This window comes from Myotis nattereri, assembly GCF_964212035.1.
Source record: "Myotis nattereri genome assembly, chromosome: 3".
Lineage (NCBI taxonomy): Eukaryota > Metazoa > Chordata > Mammalia > Chiroptera > Vespertilionidae > Myotis > Myotis nattereri.
The window spans coordinates 58,626,694-58,642,468 of NC_138077.1; the positions used below are offsets into that span (position 1 = coordinate 58,626,694).

General features: G+C 42.8%; 1 protein-coding gene across 3 annotated transcripts in view; it reads right to left on the reverse strand.

Moving 5' to 3' along the window:
• Positions 1-15,775, reverse strand: part of CD86 (CD86 molecule) — a 90,403-nt gene that overhangs the window by 37,916 nt on the left and 36,712 nt on the right. For all 3 annotated transcript variants that reach the window (XM_081087662.1, XM_081087660.1, XM_081087661.1), the window contains exons 2-4: positions 11,517-11,566; positions 4,260-4,595; positions 1,447-1,752 (exon numbers count right to left, since the gene is read on the reverse strand). In XM_081087662.1, coding sequence (XP_080943788.1) covers positions 1,447-1,752; positions 4,260-4,595; positions 11,517-11,566 — 692 coding nt within the window. The remainder of the gene's footprint in view (positions 1-1,446; positions 1,753-4,259; positions 4,596-11,516; positions 11,567-15,775) is intronic.

Genomic DNA, 15,775 nt, shown 5'->3' on the forward strand with positions numbered 1-15,775 from the left:
GGAGCCATGGTAGAGGGCCCCAGAGCATGTCATGTGTGGTGATGTTAGGGGCTCCAAGAAGGTGCTGAACTTCAGGGATGGCTTGGAGAGGCCTCTATCAGGCTACAGTAGAAGCAACCAGGACAGGCTGGATGGCCTCACCATTTACTGGATTCTTAGAGGGGGAAGTACTTGAGTGGAGGAAATCAATACCAGGAGAGAGAATTGGCCCATCGGTAAAGTTGGCTTTTAGGAACTGGCCCCAGAGGCTGTACATAAAAATATGTCCATAGGCCAAGATATGCTTGAACAAGAAGACATCAGGATAAAGAAGGCAGCAAAGCCAGAGGGTAGAGCTAGGAGTTGGAAGGATGACTTAGGAAAAGACAAAGCATGGGGCCAGAGTTGGAGAAGGGGCCAAGGCAAGCAGAAGGCAGATAGGTGGGGGAGGGTTCCACATCAGAACCAGCAGTGATGGAGACTGTGGGAGAAGGGTGCTTCTATTCCAGGAAAGAATCTTGCAGTCACTGCACCTCAAAAGTGGGGTTTCAAATATGGATACATTCCCTCAAGGGCAAAGTCATGACTTTAAAATGTCAGGCTCCTATTAGTGGACACTGCTTAGGCTCAATGCTTTCCTCCAGCTGGACTGGTCTCCATACTGCACTATCAACATGCCACAAGAATTTCTGCTTCTGAGTCTTTCCTTGACATATATGTACATTTCCTTTTGTGCCCACATTGGATACTGCTAGTCCATTGTGGTCCTCACCTGTCATCACCTCACCACCAATTTTTTCTTTTGTTTTGTTACAAGCTCCCACCTCCTTTTAAAAGGCTTCCCCTGACTCCCAAGAACTTGCCTATATCTGATTGCCTATAAGACTAATTATAGTCACTTTAGTTTTTAATTTTACAACTTATTTCTATGGAATAATTTAGATTCCAATCCAATCTTTTTAAAATACAGATTTTCGTGTGTATACATCATGAAGTTCTAATTCTATTGGAAGGTCTTTGAGGACAGAGAGTGTATCTTATACCTTTTAGTTTTCATCCTTGCAACCAAGAATTTCTAGAATGGTTCTATATTCACAACAAGAGCTATATGTATGTATGCCTGGTGTGTGTTTTGGGGGTGAGAGGTGTGGGTGTGGGTTTGTGTGTATTTTAATGAATGGAAGAATTCTAGCTTGGAGGAATCTTGCATTTTCTGACCTAAACTTCAGAATTGTCTACCCAAAGGTAGCCCAAAAGACTGGGTTAGTTTCAGGGCTTAAGAACATGCTTCCTCGAGTGCAGAATAGGTTCCTAATGTTGGCTGTAGGTTCATAGTGTCCTGGACCCTGCAGCACCTCTGTCAATATAAAATGGCTCAGTTGGAGGTTTCCTGGGACATTGGATGATCTGTCATAGCATTTGTGTATAAGACCTGGTAAAAGACATAGTCTTGGGCAGAAGCCTTACCTATATTGTAAGGTTGGGAGAAAAGCTCTGTCTGTGTTGGCTCAGGTTGCAGGACACAGAAGATGCTCACATTTGTTTCTGGAAACACCGGTAAAGACGAGCTGATAGAAACATTGTATAGTCCTGTGATATTATCTTGAATTATTTTCATGACAGCATCATACTCAGATGTTGAATTCATGGTTTTTAGCAGAAAATTCATCTTCGTAGGTTTTGGGTAACCTTGTACAGATGAACAGGTCACATTTATGAAGGAATTTTCTGTTCTATTAGAAATTAGCATTATTTCAGGTTGACTGAAGTTAGCTGAATAGAGATACAAAGAGAGAGAGAGAGAGATTGATCAAAATTTAAAAGTATTTAGAAGAGAATAGCAAATGACTAGGTACCTGTTCTTGGAACTCTCTGGGAACTCTTCTGGGAGCCTCAGAGTGCCTCAAGCATGGGTCTCAGACCATGGTGAGAGCCACATAAAGGCCTTCATTGAATTCTGAAAGTAACCTTGTGAAGGGAGGTAGGTAAAGCAAGAATAATCTTTTATATTTGTAAGTCTTAGGTTAGAAATGTTGCCTTTCCTAGAAATCCAGAGCAATGTTATCAGTTGCTGAGTCTCATCTACAGTCTCATCGCTATAGCATTTGGTTACATGTCCCATATTTAATTTTTAAGAATGAAGTTTGGGACCATGGTTACTTTCTGTTTACCCAAATCAAGGGGATGCTGTCTGAGTGATAGGAGGGCTAAATTTAAATCATCAGAAATTTATAGTGAGCCCTAACTGGTTTGGCTCAGTGGATAGAGTGTCGGCCCATCCATTGAGTTCGATTCTGGTCAAGGGCATGTACCTTGGTTGCAGGCTCGATCCCCAGCCCATGTTTGGGTGCGTGCAGGAGGCAACCAATTGATGTGTTACTCTCACATCGATGTTTCTCTCTCTTCGTCTCCCTCCCTCCCTTCCTCTTTCTCTAAAAATCAATGGGAAAATATCCTTAGGTGAGGATTAACAAAAATAAAACCTTTATAATGAGGCTACTTCTCTAAGGAACAAAGTCTTTGGAAGGAGAAGTAGTCTGACTTTAGGACCTAAGTGTCCCATGGAATATATTTCAGGTCACCAGACCAAGAGAACAGAATGGGACTGAGGCTAAAGTTCCACAAGGAACCAACAGAGTTCTGGGTGCTGGTGTGCTCTGGGCCCTATCTTCCGGGAATCCACACAGGATGGTGGGAAGTGAGTGGGTGGGGACTTTGGATTTAGATATTCAAAATACTGGTTTTGGGAAGGACTGTCAAAGTATCTTCATCATATATTTTAAGATGAAGGGCAAACCCAGCCATTTTTAGGAAAAAATATATGTTGTTAATAAACACAGAGCTTCTCTTGCCTTGTTTACCGTTCAGATTTTTATGGCTGTTGAGGATTGCTGGCACCTATTCCTTCTGCCAGAAAAATAGCTCACTCTCTTTCCAGAGTTATGAGGTCATTTTCAGGTTCTACATACTAATGTATACGTTAGCATGTTGTCTCTGAAACTTCAGTGATTTGCATGCCATACTACAAGTTCTGCTATATCAACACACTACTTAAGCATTCGGCTTGTAACTTTATGTGGTTTATCAAAGGTGGAATGCCATGGTACTACCTACTGTAGCCTTATTAGCAATATCTATGAAGTTATAGGTTTTATAAGATAGGTTTTTATTAGTTTTTCTAGTACATATTAAAATAATATAAAACCATTAAAAAAATTTTTTTTAAAAAAATGATTGTGTCCCACCTAAACCACACCATGTTTCTCTATAGAAACTGGCCACACTTTGAAAATATTGCTATAGCATTTGGTTACATGTCCCAAAAAACCCTACAGCCTAGTTGAGTGACACTTAAAGGGAGCAACTTCCCATTCTAATTCTATTTTTAATTCTGCTTTATTCTGGTTTCAGAATTGTTGTTAATCTGCCTTTTTCAGTTTTGTAAAAAATTAATCTGTGTCTACGCCTGACCAGCATGGCTCAGTGATTGAGCATCAACCTATGAACCAGGAGGTCATGGTTCCATATCCAGTTGGGACACATGCCCTGGTTGCAGGCTCGATCCCCAGTGTGGGTCGTACTGGAGGCAGCCAATCAATGATTCTAGCATCATTGACGTTTCTATCTCTCCCTCCCTCTTCTTTCCTCTCTGAAATCAATAATAATATATTTTTAAAAATTAAAAACAATGCATTTTATGGTATTATAATTTTTTAAAATCTATATTGACAGGTTTTTCAAGGCCTGGAGGAACAAAGGAGCTGGTTTACTAGTTTTTAGACTCTGTGCATTGGGTTATTTCCCTTCTGTCTACCAAGCTCATGGTTGGGCAGAAAACAACCTCTGGAATGTTGAAGGGAAAACCCAAATTACTTAGCTGTCACCCTCACTAGGAGCTCCAGGCAAAGATTCAGGGGGTGAGAAATCTTGGACCAAGGGAGAAAATAAATGTAAAAGAGATTTGAGGCCTATGTGATATATAAACTTAGTAATGGAAAAATTACCCATGGTTTTTACTTAGCCACATTACCTTTGTTTAGTTAGCTCTATTCTGTCCCCAAAGCGGATTCTTACTGATCTTTCAGAAGCAAACTATAAAAAGTACAAAGGACTTCTAGTTCCCTACTCCCAAACCCTGCATTACCTTCAAGTGGACTTCCCAGAAATGACTGTCCTCTGCCTTCTCTCTATAGGTCACCCCTGCCCCCTACCAGTGTTTCCCTGATCACTGCAGTCTCATCTAGAAGGCCAGGGGTTAGGACATGCCATTGACAACATACCAAGCACTGATAGGTCGATATCATTTTGGTGGATGATCATTCCTTGGAGGCTTTTTCGATGATAGATGAAACATTGATACAATCCCTTGTCCTTGATCTGAATATTGTGGAGTCGCAGGGTCCAGTTATCCTGGTCCAAGCTTGTGCGGTCCTTGTAGTTGGCATCAACACTTTGAGGATTCTCTTTGCCTTTGAGTAGTTCATAAAGAACCAACTTATCCTGGTCCTGCCAAAATACTACCAGCTCATCCAGGCTTATGTTTTGAGGGTTTGTAAAGTAACATGGAAGGTCTCCAGTTTTGTTGAAATATGCCTGACTCTTCATGGAAGCAGCACCTAAAAAAAGAAAGGTGGCTATTGGGGAAGGAGAAACAAGAGGGAAGAACAACAGCAACAACTCCATTTTTCTTTATATAATACCAGATGCTACCTTATCAGTAATGAGATTGAGGAACTAGATGTTAAATTCTGGAACAGTTGCATACGTGTTGGCATCTGGAGGATGGGACTTTTGTTCTCACTCTACTGCTAACTAAATCTGTGTGGCCTTGTGTAAACTACAACTGCTATGAGGCTAAGTTTTTTTAATCTGTTTAATGAAGGTGTGAACCAAATGTTCTAATGATCTATCCAGCACTATGGGTCTGTGAATTTAAATCCTAGAACAGGGACAACTAGCAGTTGGACAACTCATTCGCCCATCTGTTACCTTCCTATAACCTGAACACTAATTCACTGCAGCTGTCACAGGCTCCATTACTTCTACACCATCACCAAAAACTCTCCCTTTTCCTCCCCATCCCCTTATTCCTTAGCCTGAATAGAGCTTCCCTTATGACTGCATATTTCATGGCCAGCTCTCCCAAGGATATAGTACAGTTTGGAAATGACATAAATAGCCAACCAAGGCTTCTAATCTCAGTGACCTCTCTAAGCTCTTTCAGGGATCAGAAAGAGAACTGAGCAAATGCGATGGCTGTTTGGGATTGTGGTAGTCAAAGACCATTTAAGGCACATGAATGAAATACTGAAAATGAATCATAGATGGGAAGGTGAGAATGTGCTTTTTGGAGTATTGGGGAAACCTCAATTACCATAAACTTGCTCTTTCCAGGATGCATTGCTCTGGCAGTTTTTTAAACCCCTGGAGGACAGGCTGGGAGAGTTCAGAGAAAGGCTTTCCTCCCCAAGGACATTTGGAGTTTGTGGAAGGGATTTTGTGTGATTGATTATATATTGTAATAATTATGTATGGTGCTAAGTACTTGAAATATCAGGGGGACACTTTGTAAAGTATCTGATTGTCTAACCTGAAACTAATATAAAATAATATTGAATGTAAACTGTAATTAAAAAATAAAGCTTTTTTAAAATGTGATTGATTATAGGGTTTTTGTAGGACCTACTCTGAGTCATGGAATTGAGACTTGGCCAAGAAATTAGTGGTGAGTAAGAAGTGCAGGGCTGGGGGGAAATGCTGTTTCTTAGTTAATATGAAGTTAGCTGCCACCTTGGAGAGGAAGTTCAGGCGGATTCTAAGTAAAGCTCCATTGTTTAGACTTTATTAAGGGGGAAAGTGAGGTGGGTTGGTGAGAGAGAGAAGAGTAGTTTCATTCAAGTTGTTCGTTGAGGGGTGGTAGGAGAAGTTGAATTGATCTGATCCATGGGTTTCTCTTTCAAGAGAAAGTAGGACAAATAACAATGACATGCACTTGTCAAAACTGGACTGCGTGCAGAATGGCCCAGTGAGAACAAATAATCAAGGGGGTTGGTAGTGGTCTTAAATTTGAAGGGAAGAGGACTCTAGGCATCAGTGAGAGCTGGCACAAATTTGAATCACCACCTATTACATTCTGCTCAGTAGAACTCTGTGAACCATTTGAAAGTATACAAATGCAGTATCCATATAGAATACGTTCCCATATTGGAGGGAAGTGGGAAAATCTACCTGGGAACCCGAAACAATAATGAAAGGGGGCCTTAAAGGAGATTTACTATATTGAGCAATTATCTTACAAGGCAACCTTGAGGCTCCTGCTCCTTCTTTGCTAAACTCTGAATGGTAAGGTAAGGGTGCCACCTACTGTAAAAGCTTCTAGCAGTGATCACTGGGTTATATCAGTGACTTGCCAAATGATATAGGGCAAATGACCTAACAGAGAACCCAAACACAGTTGGAAATTCTGCCAGTTAGTGGTCAACGTTACATTATTACTCAGGGATCAATTGTGTCTTCTGGGCCTGGAGATGACTTAGCCTTAGGCTTCTGTCTTTCTGATTTATGGTTGTTTCTCTGTTGAGCCTCACTGTACCTTTTCTCCTTCCCAACCACTCTCTTCACTCACAAATCAGTCCAACTTCTCTGACCCAGGACCCCTCTCCAAAAGGTTAAAAGGGCTTTTTCATCCACATGTCTAACTGCGCTCCCCTTCACCTAACAACCAAAAGTGTGGCCTGTGTTCTAAAGACATCAGCATCAGGGAAGGGTGGTCAGAAATGCACAGGTTCTGGCCCCACTCAGGCCTACTGAGTCATAATTGGCATTTTAACAAAAGCTCCAGTTTGAGCTTGGTCAGTGTGGCTCAGTGGTTGAGCATCGACCAATGAACCAGAAGGTTAAGGTTCAATTCCTGCTCAGGACACATGCCGAGGTTGCAAGCTCAATCCAAAGTAGGGGGCGTGCAGGAGGCAGCTGATCAATGATCCTCTTTCATCACTGATGGTTCTCTCTCCTTTTCTCTTCCTCTCTATGATATAAATAAAAATATACTTAGAAAAAAATTCTCCAGTTTGAGAAGCTGCAATAATGGGTTTCTACCTCTGTCTCTGAGTGAAACAGAGGAGATTATGAGAAGAACATTTGTTTCCATCCAAACCTTCTTTCCTACTCTGGAATGGAAATCAGTCTGAAGCCCATTCTGGGTGGAACTGAAAGTATTTCACAATTTTCACTCCACAGTTCCTCACCAGCCACTGGCTTCCATGACATCACGTAGAGCTACGCATGCTAAGCCCCTCCCTTACAATATGGGAAAGATTTAGCTAAAAGTCTATTTTCCCTAAGTGGCTTCAGGCCTCCCCTGTTATGACCCCAAGTCCTAGACCACACAGCTCCTGGGCTCACTGGGACTCCATTAGTGGGAAAGCATTGAGAGTCTCTTCTTCCCCAGCACTTGGGTGATAGATATGTTCTGGGTCTAGTTATAACTGACTGCTATGATGATGTCAGGAGCTAGAAACTCAAGAATCCATTTAGATACCTCCCTAAACAGCTGAAGGAGCTTGTTTCAAAAGATACATGAAAACTTCCTCAGCAGTATACTGTTTGACTATCACACAAAAACTATAGTCTTCTAACCTTGTGAGGTCTCTGACCCCATGTGGGACTACATTCTTCCCTGGCTACTACCCAAAATGCATGTCTTATATAGTCAAGGGTCATCTGTACTCATGAATTTTCCTCCTTTTACTAAACTTCCTTCAATGTTATGCAGGATAGGGCAAAATTAGGTTTACAGTTGTTGGTATGGAGAAGAATACATCCTATATTAAAAGGCTAATATGCAAATTGTCCCCTCAACCGGAAGTTCGACTGGGAGTTCGACCAGGGGGCAGAGCCACCAGGCAACCACCCGCAGCCCCTTCCCCCAGCCAGGCCCACCCCATCAGCCCAATCGGGGTGGGCTGGCTGGATCCCACCCATCCATGAATTCGTGCCCCGGGCCTCTAATTAATAAATAATAATACAAGAACAAACTCTGTCTCACGTACTCACAACTGTAAACCTACTTTTGCCACACCCTGTATGAGGCCCTTTGGAAACTTCATTCCACTGTAATAAACTATATCTTCAATTTCTTCATCAAATGTTTTCCCCAAGGTTGTGCTTTCATTGAACTCTGGCCCTACCCAAAGGACGTCATTTGTCCCAGCCACTGCTTCTTTTGGCATACTTCATGGAGACCTTGAGCAACACCCTTCCCCTTTGAGGTGTCCCAGTCTCTCATTGCTGTCAGCTACTAACAGCAACATCATTACTTCCTTGTTCACTGAGCATTTTAGCATTAGATACAGATCTTTCTTTTCGACCAATTATTACTATCAATTTGAGTGACTTCAGCAAGGATGAGTTCACCAATACACTTGCTTAGAAGTTCTTTGATCTTTTCCACTCTGAAGATCTTCATCCACAGACTATTTTAGCAGCCCCTCTCCCATGACATAACCCTAAACCTTATTTCCAAGAACAGTTCTGCTCTAAGAACCTTAAACATCAATGTACCTATCTCTGTCCACAACATTTGCTCAATTACTTCACCTATATCTGTGTTTTACTTCACCAAGACCTCAACTCCATCCAGTCTAGACCCTATAGCTCAGTGCTTTCCAAAAGAGCCCTGCAACAATGGAAAAGTACTGTATCTGTGCTGACTAATATGGTAGTCACTGGCCACTACACTGAGCCATTGAGCACTTGATATGTCACTAGTGTGACTGAAAACTGAATTTTTAATCTTATTTAATTCTAACTAATTTAAATAGCCACATGTGGCTAATTGCTATCATATTGGACAGCAGAGTGACAGTATATCTTTTCAATCATGCTCTTTCTCTCTTTTTTAAAATATATTTTATTGATTTTTTTACAGAGAGGAAGGGAGAGAGATAGAGAGTTAGAAACATCAATGAGAGAGAAACATCGATCAGCTGCCTCCTGCACACCCCCTACTGGGGATGTGCCCGCAACCAAGGTACATGCCCTTTACCGGAATCGAACACGGAACCCTTCAGTCTGCAGGCCTACTCTCTATCCACTGAGCCAAACTGGTTAGGGCTCTCACTCTCTCCCTCTCTTTTTGTTAATCCTCACCTGAGGATATTTTCCCCCATCGATTTTTAGAGAGAGTAGAGGGAGTGGGAGAGACAGAAAGAGAGAAACATCTATGTGAGAGAGGCACATCAATTGATAGCCTCCCACACGCACAGGGATGGAGCCTGGAACCGAGGTATGTGCCCTTGACTAGAATTGAACCTGGGACACTTCAGTCTGAAGGCCAACGCTCTATCCACTGAGCCTAACCAGCTAGGGCTCAATTATTCTTTTGCCAGCAACTCCAATAAAGTTGCCCTTTTGTGCAGAATTCATCCTAAGCACACTCTACTTTTGATCTACATATCTGTTCTTACAACTGAATGTTTGAGCACCCCTGAAGGAAATTATTCCATTATTTGAACTGGTGACATTATCTTATCCCACTTAACTTGGCCTATGAGCTGCTCACCCTGCTTACCACCCTCTCCCTTCCTCACATGGTTCCCTCTGTTACTACTTTTAGTTTCTCTTTCTCTTATAGTCAAACTCCCTGAAAGAGTAAGCAGCAATTGCTGCCTTCATTCCCAACCTCTGTCCCCCACCACTCTGCTGAAACTTCCCTGGCAAAGATTGTCCGTGACTTCCTACCATTGCCAAATTCAGAGCTCTTTTCAGATTTCACTTTATTTGACCACTCTGCTGACTATCACGCTGCTGGCCATCTCTCCTTGAAACCCTATTCTTTCCCAATCACTGATCTAGTCAGTTTTCTCTGATCACCCCTTAAATACTGATTACCTTGAGTGCCTCCTCTTGATCTCCTTACTCTCTACACTCTGTCTAGTTTTTCTCCTTTAGTAAAAGAAAATTCATGAGGACAAATAAGCATGGATTTATCTACCAAATATATAAACTAATAATTCACAGATGCTCATCTCCAGCCAATAACTTTCACAGACATCCATATCCAACTGCGTGCTGGATACTGCTATTCAGATACCCATACCTACTCTGTTCAAACTTCCCTGTCCTCTATTTCAGTGAATGATTTCCCCACTTGCTGCTGTCAGTAACCAAATGAATCATCTGTCTGAATCATCTGTTGACAAAACCCAAAGAGGGTCTGCACAGGTGTGGCTGAGGAGAAACACTCAAAGAGGGTCTACATAAGTGTGGTTGAGGAGAAAACAACCAAAGAGGGTGTGCCAAGTGTGGCTGAGGAGATCTAGAACTGCCACAGGCAGAGCTGAACTCATGGCTGGGCTGGGGAGTGAGGAGCGGCCTGGTGCTGCTATGGCCAAAGTGCAGGCTCAGCTCCCCCTCCCTGTCTGCCCCACACCAGGATGGATGTTTGAGAGGGCTTTCCCCTCTGTGCTGAGGGTGGGGTAAATGAGCAGCTGGAAGGGGCAGGACAGTGGAAACTAAAGGCACCCAGTCACAGGGTGGCAGGAACCTCCACCAACTCATTAACAAATGAAGAAATTGAAACTCAGAGAGGAGCTGCAAACAGGGAAGATCAAAGTTCTGTGAAGCATGACACTTTTAAAATTCCTTTTGGGGGCAGGGATCCCTTTAAGAAAAGAAATGCAGAATTCAAGTTCAAAATGCCCATGGCCAGTATAATGTCTGCCAACTGTCTGAGAATGTGATGGAGAGAAAAGTTGTAATAAAGAAAGGCCGTGGTCTTGACTTTTTGCGGGTAAGATACCTGTCGAAAATTTTACCAAAACATATGACATGTGACCATACTGGTAGGGCCCCTCATGGGATTTTGGAGGGGCTTTAGATAGAGCTTGTGCAAGTGAGAATCCTGCAGCTCAGCTTCATTAGCGTCATAGTAAATCGGCTGATACAATTAGCTGAAGGTCACTAAAGTAGGTAGTAGCAGGGCTGGGGTTTTTTACTCTCCCAGTAGGCAGTGTCTACTATGATCTATGAGTGTGGGCTGGTGGGGGAGGTAGAGGAGGAAGAGAGGAAAGGTATGGAACATGGGAAGCAATGCTCCTTAATGAAAGGAGGGTTTTAGAAACCCATGAGCTGTTTCCTAAAAGTCTGAGACTTCTAGAAATGAAACAGAGACGACCAGAAAGGAGTATGTGTGGAGCAAAAGAGTTAAGCTTCAGGGATGTTAGAGGAGGGACTTCTCCTTGCTTCCTGGGTGCTACTGGACAGGCGAGTCTACCTTCCTTTGTGAGATGGAAAAGAAGGATGCACAGAAGGGATAAGGCTCCATCTGAGGCCAGGCCTGCCATCAGCTGAGATACCTGTTCTTCTCCACCAAAGATGTTTCCTTCTTTTCCACCAAAGCCTTTTTTTGCCTGTGGTATTGTGCAACACGGGGTAGAAGGTAAATAAAACCCACCAAGTCTCAGGCCTGGGCTTGCAGCAGTCAGACTTAACACAATGGAAGGATTCTAGGACTTTATAAAACCAAAGGTTCTTACCAGAGAGCAGGAGGGCCATCACAAAGAGAGTGGTACTCAGTCCCATAGTGCTAGAGTTGAAAAAGAAAAGATAAAACATGATTAAAAAGATGAAACAAAACCAAAACATGACAAGTGGAGTTTGATATTCACTTAGGTCCATGGGTGTAGTAGAGAAGGTTCACCAAAGCCATTTCCTTCCCCCTCTAGCTCCACAGATACACCTATTTCCCAGCCTCCCGTTAGTTAAGAGGGCCATGTCTTTGGGTTCTGGCCAATGGAACTGTGGACAGAAAAGTAGGTGTTACTTTCAGACCTGCCACTCCCTTGTCTTCATGAATCCAGAGGAGTTCAGAGGAGGAGTCCAAGGGTGTAGAGCAAGAATGTCTAACTTGTGGTCCGCAGGCTGCATGCGGCCCACAACAAATACTCATTAACGATTATTCTTTATTTCAGCCCTTTTCTTCAGCATGTCTCTATCGAAATAAACGTACGTTTCTATGAAAATGGAAGCTTTTGTTTTTTTGCGGTCCACGTAAATTTAAACCTTGTTTATTTGGCCCGTGCTAGCCTTTGAGCTTGACATGTTTGGTGAAGAGGATGGCAAAGCCTCACTGTGAAAGGACGCTGATTTGCTGAACAAATTAACAAGACAGCTTTCTCCACCCCCACCATGATCTATACTGGACTATGACATGAGCAAAAAATAAATTTTTACTGTATAAAGCTAATAAATTTTTGACATTATTTATTGTAGTGGCTGGCATTACTTGGCCAACACAATGCGTATGATGGGGCAAATGGAAAGTATTTATGTTTAGACATCAACATTCCTTTCGTTTCCCCGTGCTTCTTAAACTTTAATGTGCGTAAAAATTATAAGGAGAGTAAGTTAAAGCAGTTTTCTGGGCCTCATCCACAAAGATTCTGATTTAGTAGGTTGGGTAAAGACCCATGTACAACAAACTCACAGGTGATGAAGATGCTGCTTGGTCTGAAGACCCCACTCTGAGAACAATGGCACAACAGTATTCACTTAATCTACATGGTAGAGCCAATAAAAACGACAGGCACTGCTTTATAACCTCTATCTTCTCTTTCTTCCCCTCTCTCCCTCCCCCTTTCTGCACTCAAGGTTATAAAGTGGCTTACAGGGAAGCATAGAATAAGGAAAGATGAGCATTAGAAACAGGTGAAAAGAAAACCAAGTGCAGAAATATAAAATGGGTCCAAGTACAAGCCCAGTGTTAAATGCTTACCATAGAAATCTGTCCACCCTGCATGGCTTATAGTGTTTAATGGCCAAAGGGAAAGGAAAAGCTAACTGGTGAATTTATTTATAGATCTGTCTGGAAGATACAGTCAAACCAATGCTCAGGAAAATGTGCACAACTATTCCTGACTCAATAACAGAAAGTTCTTCCTTGAGGGTAGATAGAAGCTATCACCGATCCTTCCGGCTATGTGAGATGCCTTTCCTCTGTTCCCACGGCACTCAGCACAGGGCTTTGAGCTCAAAGTGTCTGTTCTGTTTTTTCCCTTGTAGACTGAAACCTCTCTTTTTATTTATTTATTTATTAATTCTTTATTGTTGAAAGTATTACATATGTCTCCTTTTTCCCTCATTGACCTCTCCCAGCCTGCTCCCACCCCCCAGCACAGGCCCTCACCCCTCTACTGTCTGTGTCTATTGGTTATGCTTATATGCGTGCATTGAAGTCTCCCTTTTTATCTGTTGATTGATCTATTTATTTATTTTCGTTAATCCTCACTCAAGGATATTTTCCATTGATTTTTAGAGAGAGTGGAAGGGAAGGAGTGGGGGAGGGAGGGAGAGAGAGAGAGAGAGAGAGAGAGAGAGAGAGAGAGAGAGAGATCAATGCAAGACACATGACACATTGATTGGTTGCCTCCTGAATGTGCCCCAACCAGGGCCAGGGATGAACTTGCAACCCAGGTATGTGTCTTTGTGCAGGAATCCAACTGAGACGCTTCAGTGAGCAGGCTGACACTCTAACTACTTAGCAACACTGGCCAGGGTAACCTCTCTTTTTCTTTAATTAAAAAATTTTGAATACATCATACCTGCATATGGTATTAAATTTAAAAGGTAAAGGTGATAAATAGTGGAAAGCAAGTCTCTCTCCCAATCCTGTCCCTTAGCTATCTAGTTTTCCTCCGTAGACATAACTGAAGTGACCACTGTTACCTGTTAGCAGTTTCTTGCCTTTACTTGCAGTTATTTTAGGAAAAACATAGACTGACTTTTTTTCATTTTATTTTTAAACACCTGGTAGCACAGTACACATACTTTTGCACACTAGCCACTACCTTGGAGATTGTTCTATGTCAGCACGTACTGTGTATCCTAATTCTAACAGCTGCATATAGTGGATGGTAATAATTTATTTTTCCAGCCCCTATCAATGGCTATTTATGTTGTTTCCAATCATGTTGCAATGAGAAAACCTTGATCATGTGTCAAATTACATATGTGGCAGAGTAAGTTATTTTGAATTGCTTCTGCCTTTGGCGATTGTGAATAATGCTGTCACAAACATGGATATACAAATATCTCATTTCTTTTGGGCATATATTCAGAAGTGGAATTACTGAGTCACACGGTAATTCTACTTAAAATTCTTTTTTAAGAACTGCTATACCATTTACCATAGCAGCTGCACCATTTTACATTCACATTAACAGTGCATGAGTTCCAATGTCACTATATCCTTGCCAACATTTATTTTCTGTGTGTATGTGGGGTTTTTGTGTCATTCCAATGGGTGTGAGGTTGTTCTCACTGTGACTTTTAAATAAATGTTTTTTATTATGAGTATCAGCATCTTTTCAAAAGTATAAGAGGTTATATTTGGTTTTATGCTGTGCATACATTTCTTTTGCTGACTTTTAATTTAGGTCTTTAGCCCTTTTCTTATTGATCTGTAGGAGCTCTTTTATATTTAAAAAAATAGTGCTAATTAGTAACTAATTAGAAAATTAGTGCATTGTGACAATGAGCTGCAAATATATTTAGTCACTAAAGCACACAGTGAGTCCTAGCTGTTTTGGCTCAGTGGATAGATCGTTGGCCTGCGAACTAAAGGGTCCCAGGTTCGGTTCTGCTCAAGGGCACATGCCTGGGATTGTGGTCTCAATCCCCAGTAGGGGGCCTGCAGGAGGCAGCCAATCAATGATTCTCATCATTGATGTTTCTATCTCTCTTTCTGCTTCCTTTCTCTCTGAAATCAATAAAATCCTAATATATAAAAACCCTGGGTCTGTCAAAACTGGAGGCTCAACCAACTGGAAGTCAGTCCTGCAGTCAGCGCTGGGTTGCCATGGAGACCCAGCTCTGACTGCTGAGGGGGCTGCGAATCAGGCCCAGAGAGAGGTCTGAAGAGAGAAGCAGGATCTGATCTGTAGCCTCTGTGGCAGCTGTTGATCAGCACTTGCCTCTCTCTTTCTCTCCAGCAGCCACACCTCCATTTCTCTCCAGGCCTCCACCAGGACTGCTGATCAGCCCCGCCTTTCTGATCAGGCCCCATTCATAGGCCCAGAGATGCTGACTGGCATAGAAACCAACCAATCAGAACCAGATTTGGGTGAAGTGTGAGGAGCCAATGGCTGCCTAGGAGGTGGAGTTTTTGACGCTAACTGGCATAGGAACCAACCAATCAGAACCAAATTGGCTAGCAGAGGAGGGCAGTTGGGGATGAGATCAGGCCTGCAGGGGAGGGCCATTGTGGGAGAGATAAAGCCAGCAGGGGAGGGAGTTGGGGGCTATCAGGCCGGCAGGGGAGAACAGTTGGGGGGGGGGGGGCCAGGTTTGCAGGGGAGGGCAGTTGGGGGCAACAAGGCCAGCAGGGGAGAGCAGTTGGGGGTGAAATCAGACCAGCAGGGGAGGGCAGTTGGGGGCGATTGAGCTGGCAGGAGAGTATCAGCGGTTCTCAACCTGTGGGTCGTGACCCCTTTGGCGGTCGAATGACCTTTTTACAGGGGTCACCTAAGACCATCCTGCATATCAGATATTTACATTATGATTCATAACAGTGGCAACATTACAGTTATGAAGTAGCAATGAAAATAACTTTATGGTTGGGTCACAACATGAGGACCTGTATTTAAAGGGCCAGAAGGTTGAGAGCCACTGAATTAGGTGTTAATCAGGCTGGCAGGGGAGCAGTTAGGGGATGATCAGGCTGGCAGGTAGAAGCAGTTAAGGGCAATCAGGCAGGCAGGTAGGCGAGTGGTTAGGAGCCAGCAGTCCTGGATTGTGA